The sequence below is a fragment of the Rhipicephalus microplus genome, chromosome X (genome assembly GCF_043290135.1).
Source record: "Rhipicephalus microplus isolate Deutch F79 chromosome X, USDA_Rmic, whole genome shotgun sequence".
NCBI classification, from domain to species: Eukaryota; Metazoa; Arthropoda; class Arachnida; order Ixodida; family Ixodidae; genus Rhipicephalus; species Rhipicephalus microplus.
In genome coordinates, this window is record NC_134710.1 from 300,964,487 (window position 1) to 300,985,648 (window position 21,162).

The 21,162-nt window shown below is 44.0% G+C and overlaps 2 protein-coding genes across 4 annotated transcripts in view; one reads left to right on the forward strand and one right to left on the reverse strand.

Moving 5' to 3' along the window:
• Megf8 (multiple EGF like domains 8) overlaps positions 1-4,974 on the reverse strand; it is a 249,501-nt gene extending 244,527 nt beyond the window's left edge. For both annotated transcript variants that reach the window (XM_037413740.2, XM_075879436.1), the window contains exon 1: positions 4,579-4,974. The gene's annotated coding sequence lies outside the window, so the exon portion shown is untranslated. The remainder of the gene's footprint in view (positions 1-4,578) is intronic.
• Positions 2,340-19,860, forward strand: LOC119161332 (selenoprotein F). Of its 2 annotated transcripts, none has more exons than XM_075879437.1 (4): positions 2,340-2,477; positions 5,597-5,773; positions 6,689-6,752; positions 18,980-19,860. In XM_075879437.1, the coding sequence occupies exons 1-4, from the start codon at positions 2,454-2,456 to the stop codon at positions 19,156-19,158; spliced, it is 444 nt and encodes a 147-aa protein (XP_075735552.1). In that variant the 5' UTR covers positions 2,340-2,453; the 3' UTR covers positions 19,159-19,860. The 2 variants fall into 2 exon arrangements, with proteins under 2 accessions (XP_075735552.1, XP_037269641.1); XM_037413744.2 differs by lacking the exon at positions 2,340-2,477 and adding an exon at positions 5,164-5,340.
• Positions 19,861-21,162: the final 1,302 nt, after the last annotated feature.

Genomic DNA, 21,162 nt, shown 5'->3' on the forward strand with positions numbered 1-21,162 from the left:
GATCAGAGATGTAAGTGCTTCTGATAAAGGAGTTTGGCTTCGAGAAATTTGGATAGACCATTTTCTTTACCTGTTGTAATAAGCTTCTTTGAAAATTGAAGAAAGGGCTGCTCCTGTTTTGTGCCATTTTAGTCATAGTAAAGACTGTTAACACCTGTTCAACTATATAGCTACAGTTTTCTAGTACAAGCAAGAAATCGTCACAAATTGAGAGATCACTCTATTTCTCATAAAATATCTTCAAACACTGTTGGAACTTTACCCATTCTGTTTCTGTTCCTATTAGCTAAAAGAATGTTCACCTACAAATTCTAAAGCATTATCCAATTGTGGCAATTTTTGAAAAAGGTGCTATTTCTGAAGATTTTATGCTCAAGATTTAACTTTTACATCTAAATTGGATGGGAAGCCCTATGCACACATTCAAATAACATGTTAGCATTGTGTCAAGAAACTGGTTTGTGAAGTCTTCACAACTATCTTACAAGCTCATTACAAAGACCTAGTGACACCTCTTATCAAATCTATAAAAATACTTTGAATACAGAAATATTTTGCTGTAAAAATTATTTTAATCTTTGCAGTGGAAGCAGAGTTGAGCAAGGACTGCCCTTCCAGGCCTCCACAGTGCTTCCTCTTGTTCAAAAGTTTACACTGTAGAGGCTACAGCAGAGCAGGCAGGTGACCACAAAGCCTCATCCCCCAAGTTTCATTGTGGCAAGTAGTTTACATTTTGTTTTGGATCTTAACCTTCTGTGGTCTCTTGTCAAGCCCCTCTAAAGAACGCAACCTAGCCGCAGCGGCTTGTGGTCGGGCACTACTTCCACAAGTTCTTTCGTGGTTGATTGACATGCACTTTTTCCTTTTGCTTTATTTGTTGCCTCTAAAGGAGTAAGTAAACTTCTTGAACTTGAGCTCTGATTCAGTTTTGAACCAGAATGGACGGAAGGTGGGTAAAGGTTGCAGACTGTAAAGGGTTAAGTTAGATGCCACGCTTCTGGTTCTATAATATGCAGATGCTGTCTCTCAACTTACCGTTACTTTTTATAAGTTCTCACCCTCACAGAAAGTTTATATGCAGTACTGATAAGCACCCTAAATATTTCATATTTCAATGTCGTTCCAATATGCTCAGTAGAACCTTCTTTAGCCATCATATACAGTGACGTACCAGTGTACATGTGGGCTTGGCAGAGTTATTATGTCATTTTTCTGCAATGAACCTGGTTGCCTGATGTAGTCTAAGCATGTTAGCGGAAGCTGTGTGTCATGCAGTAGGTGATGCAGTACATATTCATCCCTCTCATCACCTTTGCAATCTACAACTGCACAGTAAAACTGCAGTTCCCCTTTTCATTTGCAATAAAACAGCTTGCAAAGCCTACTTCACAGAAATTCATAAACTACACACACAATAAATGCTGTGTTCACACTATGCATATACTTGTTTTCAAATGCACAATTTCTTTCATAAAATCAAAGACCAAATGGAACACGAAGGTGAACACTGTGGTAGCAGTCGAGAAATGTTCATCAACATCCAATCTTGGGCTGCAAAGGAGGTTTTACTATTCCAGCGTATAACTGCAAACAAATGGCAGAAGCACAAAGCTGAGTTTTTATGTCGTTCCGAGGGGAGGAGGGGTATCACAGTGCCCCCCAACCTATAATGTCAACGTACAAGGCTGACTTTGCAAGCATCCCCCTCCCCAAATCGCAGCGTCTACCCGCCCTCATCTCTATTGTGTCTATGTTATGTATGGAGCTGACTTTCCGCCCACTCTCTTAGGCGAGTAGAAGACCGTCTGCACCCCCCCCACCCCCCGCTCACACAACACACCCATGTACTTCATAACATTTCAGGTGATAAGGTATCATAAATATTGTTACTATTGAAGACACAAATAAATTACTGCTGCAGACAATTTTCTGGTTACTGAATGCTTGGGATGTCTTTACACAACCAGCCAATAGCACGTGGGCACTTAGCAAAAACAAGTGCAGTCTCAATAGCCATGTTTGGCCAAGCAGTATTAGAGCATGACTCATTTTAGGGCGACACTGTACATTTTCTCGCTGCATGAAAATGAGCAATTTTCGGCACAAGTGTACCTGATTTTGAGCAAGTTAATTAATGCTGAAAAAGAATCTTTAGGGGAGCTAACTTTTTTTTACTTTTTATTTCAAGCATTAAAGCATTGGAATCCTAAAACTATAGAAAAAAAATGCCCTGAATAATTTAATATAACAGCTTTTCTACAGCCAGTTTCAAATCCATGTTTGGATACTTTATCCTCTATATCATAAGCCAGACGGTGATCACGTGGTAGCAGCTACATGGAGCACCTTGACACTCACTACCACTCATTCAGCATTTTTCTATGCTGAAACCTCACTTCTCTCAATGTGCATCGACATACAAGGTAAACAAAAGAGCCTGACTGAATGCCAGAATGTCGCAATCAACTAGCTCTCAGGTAATCACCTTTCAATCCTAATATTACGATAATGTGTATTTCTGAAAAGCAGGATCAAAGCTGGTTGTAGAAGGGCTACTATATTGAAATTACTCAGGCCTCTCTGGGGTTTGGCAGTATTTTGTCGGTGGTTTTGAGGCACCAGATCTTCACATAAAAAAGTGAACAGAAAAATACTTTTTCCACAAATTTCTATGAAGAGAGCTGTGCCTTTTGTACCCTTTTATGCATAAAATATTGATTACATGAACAGGCCCTAAGTTGTGAAATCTAAAATGATGCATTGCCGTAGGACCAAACATCTGTTACGGTAGATAAGTTGAGCAAACACACAAAACAAAATGCATCGATGTGCAGCTACTGTACGGCTGCGACATTAATGTCTATTATAGCTACATGTGTTCATTATATGCTTACTGATAAAGGCGAAGGTATATGAAGTTTACTAGTTAACGCTTTGTTATAGAACAGTTTAAAACCAAGGGTTTTCTTATTTTTGATTTGTTAAAACTTCTATTAAACAAACTCAGGAAATAAAACATGATTGTAATAAAAAATAGCAATGACTTTTCCTCTATTTTTTTTTTTTAAGGGAAATCTAAGTTCTCTCGGTCCACTTCAAAGAAAATATTCAGAATATGTGCTGAAATAGACAGAGCATCAAAAAATACAGGACGGAAACAAAACGTAAAAGATAAAGTGGCTGGAAGAGCTAACCTATAAGGTTGATTGATATGTGGGGTTTAACATCCCAATACCCCATATGATTATGAGACATGCCATAGTGGAGGGCTCAGGCGATTTCGACCCCCTGGGTTCTTTAACGTACACCCGAATCTGAGCACACAGGCCTACAGCATTTTCGCCTCTATCGAAAATGCAGCCGCCACAGCTGAACCTATAAGGTTAATAATATAATATAATATATATATATATATATATATATGAGATTTAAAAGTGGGTGAAAAGATAACTTGCCGTGGGCAGGATCCGAACCTGCGATCCTTATTCTTTAACGAGGGTCTCGTACTGGCAGACTTAGTGCCTTTAGGTTGTATACGAGGGACTATTGGTCAGCTGTCCACTCGTAACAAGTTCACGTGCTACGTGACGCCAAACAGGCTCAAAAGAGTGTGCCACACTCGCTGCCATGGCTACTGGTGGCACTGACTGACACTTCCACGTTTAATTCACATATAAACCCTATATAGTGGATGGGGGGATAGCTGTCGTGGTAGCTCAGTGGTAGAGCATCGAACGCGTCATTCGAAGGTTCGGATCCTGCCCACGGCAAGTTATCTTTTCACCCACTTTTTTTCATATTTACATTAAAATTTGGTCTAATATCTTCCCTATACTTTCCTTGGCATTATTGTTTGTTAGATCTCATTAATATTGTGTAAAAACACAGAAAAACAAGCCCTTAGGTATACACTTCTTTCCTTATAAATATATATATATACGGGACACAAAAATATGTGCGGATATAATGCACTTGATCAGTGCCAACTTGCACGACAGCTGCACCCAGCTGTGGTGCAAATTTACAAGACAGGCATGGCATTAACTGTTATACTGAGAACATACAGTATGCAGCTAGGGCACCGCAACTGCCTACTTCAGCTTTTACTAGGTTGATATGAACCTAACACAAGAGGCAAAGATAGGAGGGGTATTTTTACATGCAAATTTTCGCGTCAGTTTAATGAATCGATTAAACGGCCGTCGCAGATTACATGGAAAAATCAGACATCTCCCGATCATAATTTTTTTTGGCAGATCAAAGATGGTTCTGGCCTTTGCATCTATATACGTGCCGGCGTGCTTACAGATACTAATCTGCGAGTTTGCTCAACTTTACGGAATTATATAGATCACCAAGGAGACCGCTGAGGTTTTCCTGTCTTGTCAGCTCTCGGCCGGAAGTAGGTTTGCGACTCTTTCGCCGCTTTTCTTTCGCGCGGAAGTGAACTGCAGACGACAGGAGGTATGCAACAGTGTGTTCTGCATTCCCTGAAGCTGAAATGCATTTCATGTCACTTTTTTTATCGGCGTAAATGCAAAGACTACCACAAGCTTATTTCAGGACGCCCTTACGCACCAGATGACAACGACCCATATTGGGACGCCCTGCTGTGGTGTTGCGCTGCTTCCAGCACTTGCCGTGCAAATTAGTTGGAATCACGATCGCCGAAAAACAACATAACGGGAGCTTGCTGCTGATCGTTGAGCGCCGTGCAAGGTCACAGTGGTCACAGTGCTCCGGTGCAGCACAGCTTACAGAAAAAGGGGCACCCGCTAGAGGTGCCCACTTTAGAGCGCGCGACAGACGCAATCACCACCACTGCCGCGCGCATGCACGAGCCGCACGAGCTTGAGCCCCTATGCGCTTTTCTTTTCACATGGCGCGCAAATGGAGAGGCCCGGCAGAACTTGGAACAACAAAGCGATCAGTACACAGCTTCCGACAAAACACGGACACCCACGGAGCAAGAAGTGAACTACCAAACAAAACAACGCAACGCACTGACAGGCGTGATAGTGGTGGTGATGGGGAATCCTATATTTGATCCGTAAGATGACTAAAATTTGCCGCAAGAAAGCTATCTTGAAGTATTTTATAGACATCTCGCAAGCACTTTATTTGTGCAACGTAGGACGTTTGGAAAGAGTTAGAGCTTTCGTAAGCAATAGCCCTATGCAAATGGCGCCAGCGGCTTGAAAAAGTGATTGCCGCCATAGAGAACTAGTAGCTGGTAGGTGTTCTGTGCATGTAGGCACCTGGCAGGGCGCTCAGTGGCTGGTGGTACATGAAATGGCCCGCCTGTGTATGTTGCTTCAGCTGTTTGCGGCACCGCTAACTGTAAGTTTCCGCCGAAGTCGTGTGTCGGGAGACTACTAGATTAACACTGTACTGTTGCAAAAAAAAAATTGCAGAAATATACTGTGCTCTTGATCGTTAGATGCACTTAATTTTGCTGTAAATCGGTTGTGGCCACTGAGCTATATCACCTCGCAACAATTCCTTTTTATCCACGCACTGTAGTCCTTCTTTGGCGGCTCTGACTCCGCTCGTCGTGCGCGCGCTCTACTCATGTTTCACTCTTCGTGGTTTTCAGGTACTGGCGTTCGATTTGACCGGCGGCCTTTCGGCAGAGGAATGCCTCGCGCGTGGATTCAGGAAACCTGACCTAATATGCTCGTCGTGTAGGATTTTGCCCAATTTCAATCTCGACTTTCTCAAAGAAGACTGCAACAAATGCTGCGTGCAAACGGAGGAGCGAGTTACTGCAAAGGTAAATAACACGTGATGACGTGCCCTACCTTACGCTACGAATATTGTTCACGCCGGCGCTTCACTTAACGGTGTTCGTATCTTCTCACTTTGCTCTCTGAACGCAAAACCAGGCACTTGAAAGAAAGGTAGGAACTTGCCTGCATGTTTCTATTTCTTTTAGGTTGATATCTGACTAATGAATCCGCTAATATCGTATGTCGTGTCGTTTCTATGCTCTGTGCATACGTGTCATTAGAGCTCGTCCAAGCTGTAGGCCCCGCGACATCACCTGTTGCTGTGGTGTCCGCAATATTGCAGGAGCAAAAAAAAAAGGGGGGGGGGGGGGGGTGTAAGCATGTTCGGCAGATAGCTGAATACAGCTACACAAAAGAGGCAATATGATGAAGACTAGAACTATCAGTTAATTGTACATGCTGTTATCTGCACACATTCAAGTTTGTAGTGCAAGTTGTGTGCACTTATTTCACAACTGCCTTCATTGTGGTGACAGTGACATATGCTGCCCCGCCACGGTGGTCTAGTGGCTAAGGTACTCGGCTGCTGACCCGCAGGTCGCGGGATCGAATCCCGGCTGTGGCGGCTGCATTTCCGATGGAGGCGGAAATGTTGCAGGCCCGTGGGCTCAGATTTGGGTGCACGTTAAAGAACCCCAGGTGGTCGAAATTTCCGGAGCCCTCCACTACGACCTCTCTCATAATCATAGGGTAGTTTTGAGACGTTAAACCCCACAAATCAATCGATCAGTGACATATGCTGTCGCTATGGTTATCGCTATGTAGTTACCACCTTAAAGTGATATTTCTGCCTCATGATTTTATACTTGCTTATTATATGATGAACTAGTGTATTCTTCTGATTCATCATATATTGTTGCTTATTATGTTCTTGCTCATATGTTTTATTTAAACTGCAGAGATATGCACGCGCTGTGCTGGAAGTATGTGCATGCAAGTTTGGACATATGCCTCAGATTGAAGGTAATGGAGTTTCACTCTTTCCATAAAAGTCACATGTCAAAGTATTTTGGCCAATTTTTTTCAGTGTTAATTCAAGAGGGGCTTCATTGTACAGAAGCATATCACTCTGAACCACAAGCACTGTCATAGGGCTGCATGTATTATCTTGTTATAAGCAGAGGCGTGTGCATGGGGGGGGGGATTAACTTTTGCCTCCCTTCCCCCCCCCCCCCCCCCCCGAAGGGGAGCCCTGCACATGCTTATGGCCTTAATTTCTGAAAAAGCTGCACAGACAAAAATAATTTTAGCAGAACCAATCTCTTGGTGAATTTTGAGATCAATATACTTAGCATTACCACCGTTACTGAAATGTCATGTATTAGACCTTATTCCACAGAGCTCCTTGTTCACATGTCTCTAGGGTGATTCAGTGACATAATCATAGGCATGTGCACGAGGTGGGGGGGTGGGGCAAAGCCAGCCTATACATGGACAATGTGGCCTGTTCATTCAGGGCACTGACACCAATATCTTGGGTCAAGTGGATACAGTTTCTTACAATGATACATAGAGGGAATTTTGGCACTACTGTCTATGAGAGTTTCCTAAAGGGCGCTGTGCCTTGAAGAGAATGATAGTATGTGCAAAGCTTGTATTGGCTGCAATGGCCTAAATCATCTGGTGGTCAGAGGGGTCCTGACCCCTCCTTGTGTTCAGGCTGGAGGAAACACCCCTTGCAAGTGTCCACCCTTACGATTTATCTTACAAATGCCTCGTTTGTATTTCTTGACAGTCAAGGACGAAGCACTCACTGTAAAGCACTTTCAATGAACAGAAACTATAAGTATGTAGGCCCATGTGCTCAGATTTGGGTACACATTAAAGAACCCCAGGTGGTCGAAATTTCCGGAGCCGTCCACTACGGCGTCTCTCATAATCATATAGTAGTTTTGGGACGTTAAACCCCCCCCCCCAAAAAAAAAAAAAAATCGGAAACTATAAGTACTTCTAGCTGAAAATGCACGATGGGGAATACTTTTATGTGTTAGTGCGAAAAGTGCGACCATTTCATTTCTTATTTCAACTCTCATGACGAAGCTGTAAAAATGCTAGAGCCTGCTTACAAGTTGCTTATTGAAACTAGCTTCACCATGTAATGTTGCTTATAGTACTATTGGCTGCCAGTACTATTTTTTTCTTTCTAGCTGGGTACAGATGCTCGTGCACATATGACAGTTTAAACTGACAGTTTAGACAAAATGGCCACCATTACATTATGTGTGTCCACCCTTGTGGTCTTTATGGATTGACGCCACTGGTTGGCTGGTGCTGAAGATAGACAACAAACTGTGGAAGAGTGATGTGACTGAGCAGGGGTTTACAGGCTGTCACCCAGGCACCGAGGAAGGAGAAACTGTTGCGAGGCTTCTTGCTCACAAAAACAACGCTCATTTTATTTACGTATTTTAGTAAGTTACCAAACTAGGCTTAGAGACGTGCCTTTACACAAAACATGAAAGGGCCAGAGAAGGCCAGAGAGCTCCAGCGCACTCTCGATGTGCTCCTGTTAGACCTTCAGTCAGTGCACGCGCCTTTAAACCAGCGTTCTTTCAGAACGCATACAGTGTTCTTGAGGACCGCAGGCCGCGTAGATCAGGTAAACAAGGGAGCGTTCTTTGCAGGCCATGCCCTTGCTTTGCTAGTTACAACAGCCTGTCCACCGCCTGAAAGAGGTCGCGTAAGGGCTGTAGTAGCACTACACCCTGAAGTGGCCGTTCTTTGTACGTCATCCGTAGCCATTGTCCGTACTTGTCACACCAGTTGTCAACTGCAACATACATCGCACAGCAGATGTTACGGTTCGCGCACTTCAGTGTCGCAACCATCCATCGTATAACACACACTTGGTCACAGCAGGCAGTGTCCACAGCTGCAGAGCCCCGGACACTGCTGCCTGCTCATTCCCTGGTCTATGATGGCACAAAGCAACGCACTCAACCCAATACAAACACTGAAAACCCTGAGCTTTCCCAAGAATGACCGGGTGTCAACTTACTTCAAGGCTCCTTCCTTAACTTTTTGCGCAACAGAAGCTTACACTAAGGTGGTAATCAGTTAACGTGACGCTCGAGTGATTGCATTCCAAAATAGACAAGGGAAACTTATCACATGCTCGACAGACCCTAGACAGAAAACCTCCTTGAAGTGCGTTCTTTCATGTGTGTCTGAAAATTGACACGAAAAGAAGCAGACGCTTCCAGAATTTCTGTTCACGGTGCAGAAAAGAGTGGATCTGAACCTAAGGATTTGTCTACGGACACTCGGAAACTCCTTCCTTTAGCTCAAAGTTCGTTTGACACAACATCCCTGAGATAGTGACCTCTGCAGCCAGCGACACCACAAAACACGCATCAGCTTCCTTTTTATTGAATAAGCCTTGCAACGGCAAATCGTTATCTACTATGGCACTTTCTCCAGCTCCATCACTATATTGCACAGAACAATTTTATTTAGGCCATCCTGCCCATCTACATCACCACATATTGCCAATATCCCCTCCAACTGTACATCTGCTTTTTTGACAAGTGCTTCTGCACCTTTTCACTGCTCAGTCATGCATTCAATGTTTTTCGCACCTGGTGTATCATAAATCCCTTCGCTATCTTTATCCTGACCACTTGCACAATTTTCATGTTTCGCCAGCACAATCTAAAGCTTAGAAAATCGAAATTGCTCCAGCCACAGTTCAAATAGAGCCCGACGTTTCGAGACCGACTCGGTCCCTTCCTCAGGGGGTGACTGTCTTGGTCATGGAAGTGTCGTCGCGTCGTGTTCTCTCACCACGGCTCCGGTTTTCCCTTTCCACCACGTTTCGGAGACCGTGAACGTACACCGAAGGCATTGTTCCCAGCGAGCGGTTCACGTTGGCAGGCGTATGCTGAATGTGCCAAGACTCGAGCAAGAGCCTCTTTCCCAAATTCCGTTCTGTTTCAATAACAGACGCGCCGTCTAAGTCAATTTTATGGTCGTGCTTCTCGCAGTGCTCCGCCAGAGCGTAGCTACGTTGCACTTCCATCTTCCTGACGTCGTTCTTGTGTTGGCGCATTCTTTCCGGGAAACACTTGCTCACGCCTATGTAGCTGGCTGGACACTCGGAACACGACACTTTGTAGACAACGCCCGGGTGTAGCTCCCTCGGAGGACGGTCTTTCGGCCGCGGTAGCAAGCGAGCGAGCGTCGAAACAGGTTTATGGATTACCGTGACCCCGGCTTTTCCTAGGACTCTCGAGATGCCCGGCACATATGGAATGGCGACGCGGTTGTTTGTCGTCTTCGTTTCTCTCGTGTGCGGTGGTGTGGCCAGGGCGGAAAGGGGGTCGGGCGGTGTGTCGCTTGCAGGTGTCTTTCCGCGGTGCGGTGGTTGTCGTCTCGACAAACGGCGTGACGCCCGGCGGATGAACGCTTCTGTGTAGCCATTCCTTCGTAGCTCGGCGACAATCCTCTTTTCTTCTTTCTTCCTCTCACCTTCCGACGTGCAGATTACTCGTGCACGTGAAAGGAGTGCCAAAACCACTGAAGCTTTGTGGGCAGTTGGATGACAGGACGCAAAATGCAAATACCTGCCGGTGTGAGTTGGCTTTCTATACACCGAAAAGGTCATGCGCTCGCCTTGTCGTCTGACTAAAACATCGAGAAACGGAAGCGCCCCGTCTCGCTCTCGTTCCACCGTGAACTGTATCGCTTGTTCGATGGAGTTTAGATGTTCGAGGAAGCTGTCTACTGCTGCCTTCTTTATTATGCAAAAACAGTCATCCACGTACCTCACAAATACTTTCGGCCTGTCAATAAAGGAGCCCAGTGCCGTCTCTTCTATGTGTTCCATTGTGAGGTTCGCAGCCGTAACGGAGATCGCCGCTCCCATCGCGGTCCCGCTGGCTTGTCTGTAGAAGCTCCCGTTGACGCTGAAATACGTCCCCTTGAGGCAGTATTCCAGTAGGCAACACAGTTCGTCGACGCCCAGGCAGGTTCTTTCATCCAAGAGCTCGTCTTGGTTCAACGCTGCTCGTGCGCTAGATACCGCTAGTGCTACGGGCACACTGGTGAACAGGGATACGACGTCGAACGAGACGAAGCACTCATCGCTGCTCACGATCGCATCTCTCATGCGCTCCAAGAAGTGGCTGGCGTCGCGTATGTCACGCTCGCGTATGTATGACGTTTGTCGTCTCGACAAACGTCACGCCGTTTGTCGAGACGACAACCACCGCACCGCGGAAAGACACCTGCAAGCGACACACCGCCCGACCCCCTTTCCGCCCTGGCCACACCACCGCACACGAGAGAAACGAAGACGACAAACAACCGCGTCGCCATTCCATATGTGCCGGGCATAAGTGAACAGCTCTCGAGAGTCCTAGGAAAAGCCGGGGTCACGGTAATCCATAAACCTGTTTCGACGCTCGCTCGCTTGCTACCGCGGCCGAAAGACCGTCCTCCGAGGGAGCTACACCCGGGCGTTGTCTACAAAGTGTCGTGTTCTGAGTGTCCAGCCAGCTACATAGGCGTGAGCAAGTGTTTCCCGGAAAGAATGCGCCAACACAAGAACGACGTCAGGAAGATGGAAGTGCAACGTAGCTACGCTCTGGCGGAGCACTGCGAGAAGCACGACCATAAAATTGACTTAGACGGCGCGTCTGTTATTGAAACAGAACGGAATTTGGGAAAGAGGCTCTTGCTCGAGTCTTGGCACATTCAGCATACGCCTGCCAACGTGAACCGCTCGCTGGGAACAATGCCTTCGGTGTACGTTCACGGTCTCCGAAACGTGGTGGAAAGGGAAAACCGGAGCCGTGGTGAGAGAACACGACGCGACGACACTTCCATGACCAAGACAGTCACCCCCTGAGGAAGGGACCGAGTCGGTCTCGAAACGTCGGGCTCTATTTGAACTGTGGCTGGAGCAATTTCGATTTTCTAAACTTTTCTACCCAGCCAGACAGATTGCTGTCAAAATGTTTACGTTCAATCTAAAGCTCAAGCGGCAATCGGTCCAGCTCCCTTTCTTGCACTGCAGCTTCTTCTTTACGCCTAGCAGTCTCTCTTCAAACTATAGTCGCTCTCATTCGTCGTCTGCCTTACGCCTGGAGGTCTCTTTTTCAAACTGTAGTCGCTTGCATTCCTGAACGAGCTCTTATCATTCGCAAAAGCTCCTCCTCATGCGCACCAAAGTCCTTAATCGCCTGTGTCAAATGTGGCTTCTTATGTATCGTCGCCACCTTGACACCCAGCTCCTCGCACAAAAGCACCAAATCCAGTTTTCTCAACTTATTCAAATCCGTGGTCACCCAGTGCAGACTTCAGTTGCCCAAGCTGCCATGAAAGTATCTCTAATAAACACACGCCTTCACGAAGCAGCAACCTATCTAACCCTTGGGATAAGCATCACCATCTATCCAAAACACCTGGTAGAATCTCTATGAAAAGTGAGTACTCAGCAGCATTGACTTCAGGAAAGAACATGAACTGGATCTAGACACTGCCAACCAGTTTATGTGACAGGTGGGGGGGTACAGGCTGTAACCCAAGTGTCGGTGAAGGGAAACTCTTGTGAGGCTTCTTGCTCACAAAAAGAAAACACGTCTTATTTTCATATTCACATGAGTTACCAAACTAGACATAGAGACTCTCGATGCCCTCCTTTTGTACCTCTGGTGCTCGCACATGCTTCTCAAACAGCATTCTTGCTGGACACGTACCACACTCTTGTGCAATGCAGACCGCGTAAATAAGGTAAACTGGGGAGCGTCCCTTGCATGCCTTGCCCTTGCATTGCTGGTTATAGAAAGGGCGAAAACTGACCTCGTCTACTTTCTTTTTACGTTTCATCATCGTGAATCGATGCAGAACTATTCAAAGCTAAATGAAAGTCTTTACTCTATAATAGTAAAGATTAAATAACTCATTACGTGCTGCTGTGGTGCAAGATTAACCATTGTGACTTAATGCTTTAACGCATTTAGCCGGAGGTGTCTTGGTAGTTTGCGTGCTATTTTTGAGTGATGCCAATCCGAATCTTGACACATCCCAACATACTCATAAATACAACAGCATCGTTGGACCAGTTTTCCCTCTAGGTAATGGAAAGAAACTCTATGAGGTCAAGCATGAAAGAGTGCCAAGGCTCATATTTAGATTGTAACTTTTTGTATATAAAAAGCATTGGAGCTTTACTGCCTGCTGAGTGTGGGCACGCATTCCTCAATTCTTGACCACTTCTGTGGTTCAGTATACGTAGCTATACGTAGGGTTGAGATCCATAGATTGCATTTATTTGTGTTCAACATCACAATAGACTTCCGTTGCCAGTCAGAACTATGTGTCATTGCATGTGTGCCTTTACTGTCCTGGTGTTTTGCGCTGTTTTCCTACTATACTGTTATGGGGAGTATTTAGGAGTTGTGAGTCGGTACTAGTCCGGGATCACAGTGCATAGGGCGCACAGAATGCCATTCAACAGGAAAACCAACTAGTTTAACCAACTAGCTAACAAGCTGACCCTTCAGTATACGGTGCTTGGATGCTGACCCAAAAGATGCAGCTTCAGTTTTGGCTGTGGTAGTGATCACGTTTCTATGGAGGCAAAACGCTAGAGGCCCGTGTACTGTGCAATGTCAATAAACTTAAAGGAGCCCTGCAACATTTTTTTAGCATGGTCAGAAAATGCTGCTAAACGGTAGTAGAGGCCCCCCGAGAACACGCAAGCCAAATGTTATGAGAATCACGCGGCCTGTAATCCCACAATAAATTATCAAAGTCAGCTAAAAATTGCTTTCTCTTTCCTCGACAAATGACGGGAGATGCTTAAAAAATCACTCGTAGAATGCCCATCTATCAGCCATTGGCTGATTAGAACATGGTATGCTCAGTTGTTAAAGAGATCGCTGCAAGAGGCCGTCACTTCTCCACACGCGCGCGGGGTTGCATAAAAAAGCCACGTATTCGAAGGGAAAAAAAAGTGCTCAAGGTCACGAGCGTGTGGCATTTTTCGTTTCCCCTCCCATTCCTCCCTGCTTAGCTTCCAATGCTTTCGTCGGGATGAGAGAAGAGAGAATGCGATTGCAGCGTGTGTAAAATCCTTGCAATTCCGCTCGTACTAAACGGATTCTTAAAATTTTTGCGGCGTTCAATTTGTGAGGCAATGAGCTTTTCCAGTGAAATAATTCCATGGTTACTCAAAAAAGTGTTTCAGGACCCCTTTAAAGGAGCCCCATCTAGTCTAAATTATCTGGAGCCTTCCATTAGGCAACCCTTGTAGCCTGAGCCAATTTGTAAAGTTAAACCCTATTCTATACAAACAACCTTAAATCTCGAAATCTTGTATCATTGGAAGACATAGCAATAATTTTCATCTTTTTCGCCCTTTATCTACCAAGTTTCTGAGCCAGAACCATACAAAAAACAAAATACTGTTTTTTTTTTCTACTTGTTCGTTTGATCCTCTGGGTCTTAAATTAATTCAAAAAGCTATTTAGAGGCACCTTAATCGCTTAAATGCCTATCTAATCGGAAAAAGCGTTTCTTTCATTTAGCTAAAAGCTCGCCTTCATCTTCGCGTTGGACAACTTACAAATCTGCTGCAAACGCCTACTTAAGAGCTCTAAAAACTGCGAAAAACAACTACCTAACTAGAACACTACCTGAAACACTGAAAAATAACCCTAGAAAGTTTTGGCAAATGATTAACCCAACCACTAACAACACTATATCACTAGAAGATTCATCTGGAAATAATATTCCCGATAACATGTGCGCATCAGCTATTAATGATTCATTTTCAAGCCAGTACTCTGAATCCGCCAACACCATACTCCCTTATGCGCACCACTATAATTACATGCCTATTGAGGTACCTGGAATATTGAAACTATAGATAAGTTACCGTTCCACTCTGCTCCTGGCTATGATGGCATTAATAGCAAATTTCTTAAAAGCACTAACGTAGTTAGTTCAATGATACTAAGTCAAATATTTCAACAATCATTGAGTACATGTCAACTTCCAAAGGAATGGAAAATAGGGAAGGTGGTTCCAATCTATAAATCTGGCCCCAGAAACTCTCCTCTTAATTACCGACCCATATCACTAACAAGTAATTGTTGCAAATTATTAGAACATGTAATCTTCTCGAACCTTGCTAACTGTCTAGAGTCTAACTCATACTTTGCTAAAGCGCAACATGGTTTTAGAAAACAGTACTCCTGTGAGACACAGCTTGCTTCGTTTACTCATCATCTGCATCAAATCCTGGATCGATCATCTTGTGCTGACAGTATTTTTTTAGATTTTAGCAAAGCATTTGACAAGGTTTGCCATAAATTACTGCTCTTAAAACTAAGCTTGCTAAATATCGACACTAACCTTCTTAAATGGATAGAACATTTTCTCTAATCGTTTCCAATTCGTAACTGCTAACGACCATCATTCACCACTCATTGAAGTACAATCAGGTGTGCCTCAAGGTTCAGTGTTGGGACCTTTATTATTTCTTGTATAAATAATGATCTAACTTCTTCAATAACTTCTAACATACATCTGTTCGCAGATGACTGTGTTATTTACCGCGAAATTACCAATGTTGATGATACTAAACACTTCAAACTGACCTAAATAATATAGCTAATTGGTGTAATATCTGGTTAATGAAACTTAATATTGAGAACTGTAAGATAATGCACATATCAAAAACTAACTCAAATCATAACGCCTACCACCTAAACAACGTTCCTTTAGATTCCGTCTTGTCTTATAAAAATATCTTGGCGTGCACATCACAAATAACTTAAGTTGGACAACTCATGTAGAGCATGTGATTAACAATGCAAATCGCATGCTCGGCTACTTACGACGTAACTTCTCCAAAGCACCCTCTTTCTTCAAACTAGTACTCTATAAGTCTCTCATACGCCCCAAACTCGAATATGCATCCGCCATATGGGATCCCAGTCCTGCTAATCTCATCACCTCTCTTGAACTAGTACAAAATAACTCTGCTAGGTTCATCCTCTCTAATTACAACCGCACTGCAAGTATGACTTTAAGGAAAAATAATTTATCACTTATTCCATTGGCTCACCGACGAAAAATCGCTCGTCTTTCACTGTTTCATAAAATTTTCTATGACCCTACATGTCATAATGACCTGATACTCTAGCCTCTGTACATCTCAAACCGTGTTGATCATCGCAATAAAGTAGGAATCGCATCATGTCACACTAGGTCTTTCTTTCAGTCATTTATTCCCCGCACATCTCATGATGGGAACCGCCTTCCCTCGAATGTCGCAACCATCACTGACTTCAAACTTTTTCACGAAACATTAGCTAACGTTGTATAACCAAAAAAATCTGTTACCTATGCTTATTGCTTCTGTTTTTGTATGTTTGGAAATAACTAGTTTTATACATTCTGCAGAAATGTTAGTATTATCTGTCTTTTATTGTATTATTTTATTTGTATTTATTTTTTTATTTTTTGTATTTATTGCACTGTTTTATTTGTATTTTTCATGCATTTACCCACTCCCCTCTTTAATGCCTTTTTGGCCCTGAGGGTACTATAAATAAATATAAATAAATAAATAAAAATAAATACAAGCAAACTAGTTTTGAAAATATGCATACGGTAGGCTTCACTCTACTGCACCATGAAAAGTGCCCTAAGCTCTCCAGTTTTTAATGCAGAAAATCTATGTAATTAAAAAATTAATATGGAGGGACTAAGGAGCTCGTGAAAAAGCACCTAGAACACGTGCTAGGTGTTTCTTTACATCTATCGGCACCCACTGCTGATACAGTGAGACGAGGTCATTGTCCAAACCCAACGATCTTTTTTTTTTTAATGTGCTGCCCTGGGTAGTCACTGGTCACTGCTACACTCGCAGGATAACTGATATTATTTATGCCACAAAACTGCAGCAAGCGAGCATTTCTTTTCCACATTTTTTTCTCAGCAGATGCCATTTTCTAACTCCTGCTTCCAGAATCCAGTCCAGTTTCGACCATAATGCATGCTTTTGGCGTGTTTTTTTTTTCACTCTATCATCTGTTCAAGCCAAAGAAAACTTGACATAATAAATCAGGGTAGTTTAATTGTGGTGCCCCTAAATGCTTCTTTCAGCATGGATGAGCTCAACTTGTCCGCTGTGGGAGTGCTACCAACCATGTGGATGAGCCCAGTTTAGTTTGTCTTTGATAGGGAAAGAGTTAATGTACTAATAAATTTGTTCTGTACAGCACCATTTCCTGCCCGACTACATTGAAGAACCAGATAACTGCTAGCTTAACAACTGCAGCTCGGTACCTGCATCAACTCAGTTTTTTTGGGAGTTCCTCATGGGTGCAAACAGGTGCATGCATCAGGTGATGTGATATAACAATATGTGGGGTTTCACAGGCCAAAACTACAATATATGTGGGTGAAGACCGATATCGTAGATAGCAGTGTTGCAAAAAATGTTTAGTACACAATGCGGCTCCTCAACTCATCCATCCCTGAGCTCTCTCTTTCCCATATTTAGTTTGTTAACACGTAGGGATCTCACGTCAGCTGGCGGGCCGCAGTCAGAAAATTTTGTCCTGCAGGGGCCAGGACGATGAGTAAAGTTGAAGCAGGGGAGGAAGGGGCAGGGGATTGTAAGAAAGCATTTCCTGCATCTCATGTATGGATAATTTCTTAAAGTGGCCCTGCAACATTTTTTCAAGTAGCCATTGAATGGATTTACTACAAGGAGCATATTGTTTCACGAATTCACTGCTGAAAAAATTTTTGGAGTACGTCCAGTACGAGCAAAGTTGCAAAAATTTGTGGCAGCCGCAATTGCATTCTTTCTCCTTTTGTCTCGACGAAAGTACTGGAAACTAAGCAGGGAGGGATGGCACGAGGAAAGAAAATACATCACGTGCATCTCGTGAACTCGCACACTTTCTCAGTCTCTTTTTTTTTTTTTTCTTAGACTAAGCGGTTTTTCAGTGTGATCGCGTGTGCACACGTGGACAAGTTGCGGCCTCCCATGGTGGCGCCTGCAATGACTGAGCGCGTCATGCTCAAATCAGTCAATGGCTGATGCAATGGCTGTGACGAGTGATTTTTGAGCTCATAGCGTCATTTGTCGAAAGAAGAGAAAGCAATTTTTTTCTGACATTGAAAATTCATTGTGAATTTCAGGCCACGTGCGGTGCAGTAATATTTGGCCAGGGGGGGCTCCAAAAGTATATCTGTCTGAAGTGTGGGGGCGAGGTTTGTGGGTAGGGATATATATATATATATAAACTTGCAGGGGTGTTAATACGTATCTGTTTTTGCTAAGGCGAGAAAAAGAGGGGGAGGGGGTCGTAACAGCTGTTGGGGGGGGGGGCTTGGTTTCTTACCTGTGGGGGCGACAGCCCCCAGTGCCTCCCTGGTTCCGGAGCCCCTGTATTTGACTCACGTTTTGTGTGCTCTAGACTATTGATTGGCAGCATTTTCTGGCAATGCTCAAAGAGTATTACAGGGCCCTATTGAAAGGATGTGGCATCACAATTCAAGAAATATATTGATACTGAACTCCAGAGAGATTGAAATCTGGACACCGATTGTAAAATATTGATATCTTGTTCTGCGGTCATGTTTCAACACATGATGATGACGGCATGAGGTGCCTTACAAAAGCAAATGCTTAAAATCAGTCCGGTCTCGATAGTCTTACTGAAAAAAGCATTGTTAATCACAATAGGCAAGTAAATAATGGGAATACTATTTAGCAAAGGTTTGAACATTTTATTTCTTGTGAATGTGCGGGCCACATGTGGCCAGAGGGCCATTTGTTTGAGACGCCTGGTCTACAGGTTGTGAGCTTTTCCTTGCCATGTTTAGAAAGTATTGCCGCACAGCCTAAACGGCTCTAGTATAGAAGTCGCAGTCAGGGAACGGTCTGAGGGGTATGAACCCCTCTTTCGCTTACTCTTTCAAAATATTTACTTTTTGTGCGTTTTTCTACATACATACAAACACATGCAAAAATGTACCTAAGCTGTTAGACACCTTCCGACCCCAAAATGTCATTTGTGGCTACGCCCCTGGTATGAGTACAGTGACATTGATAGTAAGTTTACAAAATAGCTATATGCGATAAATGGCTGTGACATTCACATAATCTTTTGTGCAACTACACTTTGCCTATGCTTGTACATAATGACTTGTTTTTTTTGCAGCATTTTGCCGTGGGCCCAAGCCAAAGCAGTTTCCCAATCTAAGTATCAAGTACCTGAGAGGTGCAGATCCAATCATCAAGCTCTATGATGAGACTGGAGAAGTGCAAGAGGAACTCAGCATTAAGAAGTGGGACACAGACACGATAGAGGAATTCTTGTTTGAGCACTTAGCTCCGTGACAAGGCTTGGGGAACTTGGGTGGGGAGTTCCCTGTAGATATGCATGGGGGCGTAAAAAGGGAGCTAACAGTTGAACCATGAATTCCTCCTGTAGAATATCGTTTAATGCTGCTTTTGCGTGGGGAGTTCTCTGTAGATATGCATGGGGGCGTAAAAAGGGAGCTAACAGTTGAACCATGAATTCCTCCTGTAGAATATCGTTTAATGCTGCTTTTGCAGTAAGTGCAGACACATTTTCAGGGTGTATATCGCTCCCAAATATTACTGAACGCCTTTTATACATGGCTTAAAGTTTTTAGTTTGGCTCCTTCATATGTGCTCCTTCGTATACGTGCAAGTGCATATGAAAGAGCACATACATTTAGACATACTTGAAGCAATGAGGGGGAAAAATGGATGTCTTGACTATGAGATATATATATATATATATACAGACGTGTCTACTTTTTGTAAGGTTTTAACATTTGTGCTAATGCAACTTTTGCAAATACTTTTATTAACATGAGCTAATGCGACTTTTGCAAATGCTTTTTGAACTATTCTTATGGCATTCTGTTAGGAACGAGACCGTTTTTGATGAGCGATGTGTTTATATTGTTGAGACTAGGCCTTTGTAATTGTATTGTTTCATTTACCAACACTTTATTTTGAAAGCACTGTTTTTTCTTGTCAGTGAAATAAACCATTCTACATTGAGCACAAGTGTTCTTGCATTTAGAAGTCGTAATTCTGAACATTTAAGTTTCACTCTGCCCATTCTTTTACTGGCGACATAGCCATAAGCACCAGCGGGGGTGGAACAGCTGTGCCGATCACCCCATTGTGCGCAAAGCTTGTTTATCTGCGCCATCTAGCACCGTACTAAGCCTCAGGACACGGACTTTGGCGCCCATCAAGCTCCGCCGTGCGAGCTTCATGCCTCATAGAGTTTCCTATAAATTTTAGGAAACTCTATGGCCCCGCCGCGGTGGTCCAGTGGCCCCGCGGTGGTCCAGTGGCTAAGGTACTTGGCTGCTGACCCGCAGGTCGCGGGTTCAAATCCCGGCTGCGGCGGCTGCATTTCCGAAGGAGGCGGAAATGGTGTAGGCCCGTGTGCTCAGATTTTAATGCACGTTAAGGAACCCCAGGTGGTCGAAATTTCCGGAGCCCTCCACTACGGCGTCTCTCAAAATCATATGGTGGTTTTGGAACGTTAAACCCCACATATCAATCAATCAATTAGGAAACTCTATGACTTGCCCGAGACCGTGACTGCAACATTGTGTTTTCGGTTTCATCAAAACTGATGTAGTTTCACTTTTGTCCGGGCCGTGATCATTCGAACAGAGACTGTGAACATTTGATTATGAGGGCGTGGTCAGTGGTGCTCGCGCTATTTTGGCAATTTTTAGATCATCGTGAATGGCTCGTAAACCCTTCTACACGCTGCGTTCTCAAGGCGAAGTGACTGTGCGAAAAAAGGATCTCTCTCTGGCGCGGCTTTTGTAGAGTTACGCGATTTGGATCCAAAATTATTAGCTGCTAGCCGTACCTTGTATGACAATCCAATTTGTTGCTATCTCATTCATTACTTTGCGCTTACGTTGATTTTTTTTATAGCGTGATGGCAACATTGAAAAAAAAAAAGACTAACTTTGTTAAAAAGAAGGGGATGGTGTGCGGTTCCCGCAATAGTCTAGCAAAGACAGGTGCTTAAAGGGCCACTCACCAGGTTTGACAATTTTGAGCTGACAAGCGCAATGCGTGGACGAGGTGTTCGTGATCACGTCTGCCAAAATTTGCAACGCTATGCCCTGCGAAAATGGGTCAAATTTCAAGGTGAACGCTGCTCCCTCTTACCTCTGCCGGCGCGCGCTCAGAGAATGAGGGCATGACGTGCGCGTATGAATGGCCCTACGTACACGCCGATGCAGTGATGTTGGTCCTCTACGTAGACGACTCTGCTCTGACGTTGCAGACAGTGGCACGTGATATGACAAAAATTAATTAACATGGCATGGGTAG

Excerpts from the sequence above, each read along its gene's own strand:
- LOC119161332 (XM_037413744.2), top strand. The coding sequence starts at position 5,293 with ATGGCCCGCCTGTGTATGTTGCTTCAGCTGTTTGCGGCACCGCTAACT. Across the intron at positions 5,774-6,688 it reads AGGAGCGAGTTACTGCAAAG|AGATATGCACGCGCTGTGCT; the intron begins GTAAATAACACG and ends TTTAAACTGCAG. Across the intron at positions 6,753-18,979 it reads ACATATGCCTCAGATTGAAG|CATTTTGCCGTGGGCCCAAG; the intron begins GTAATGGAGTTT and ends TTTTTTTTGCAG.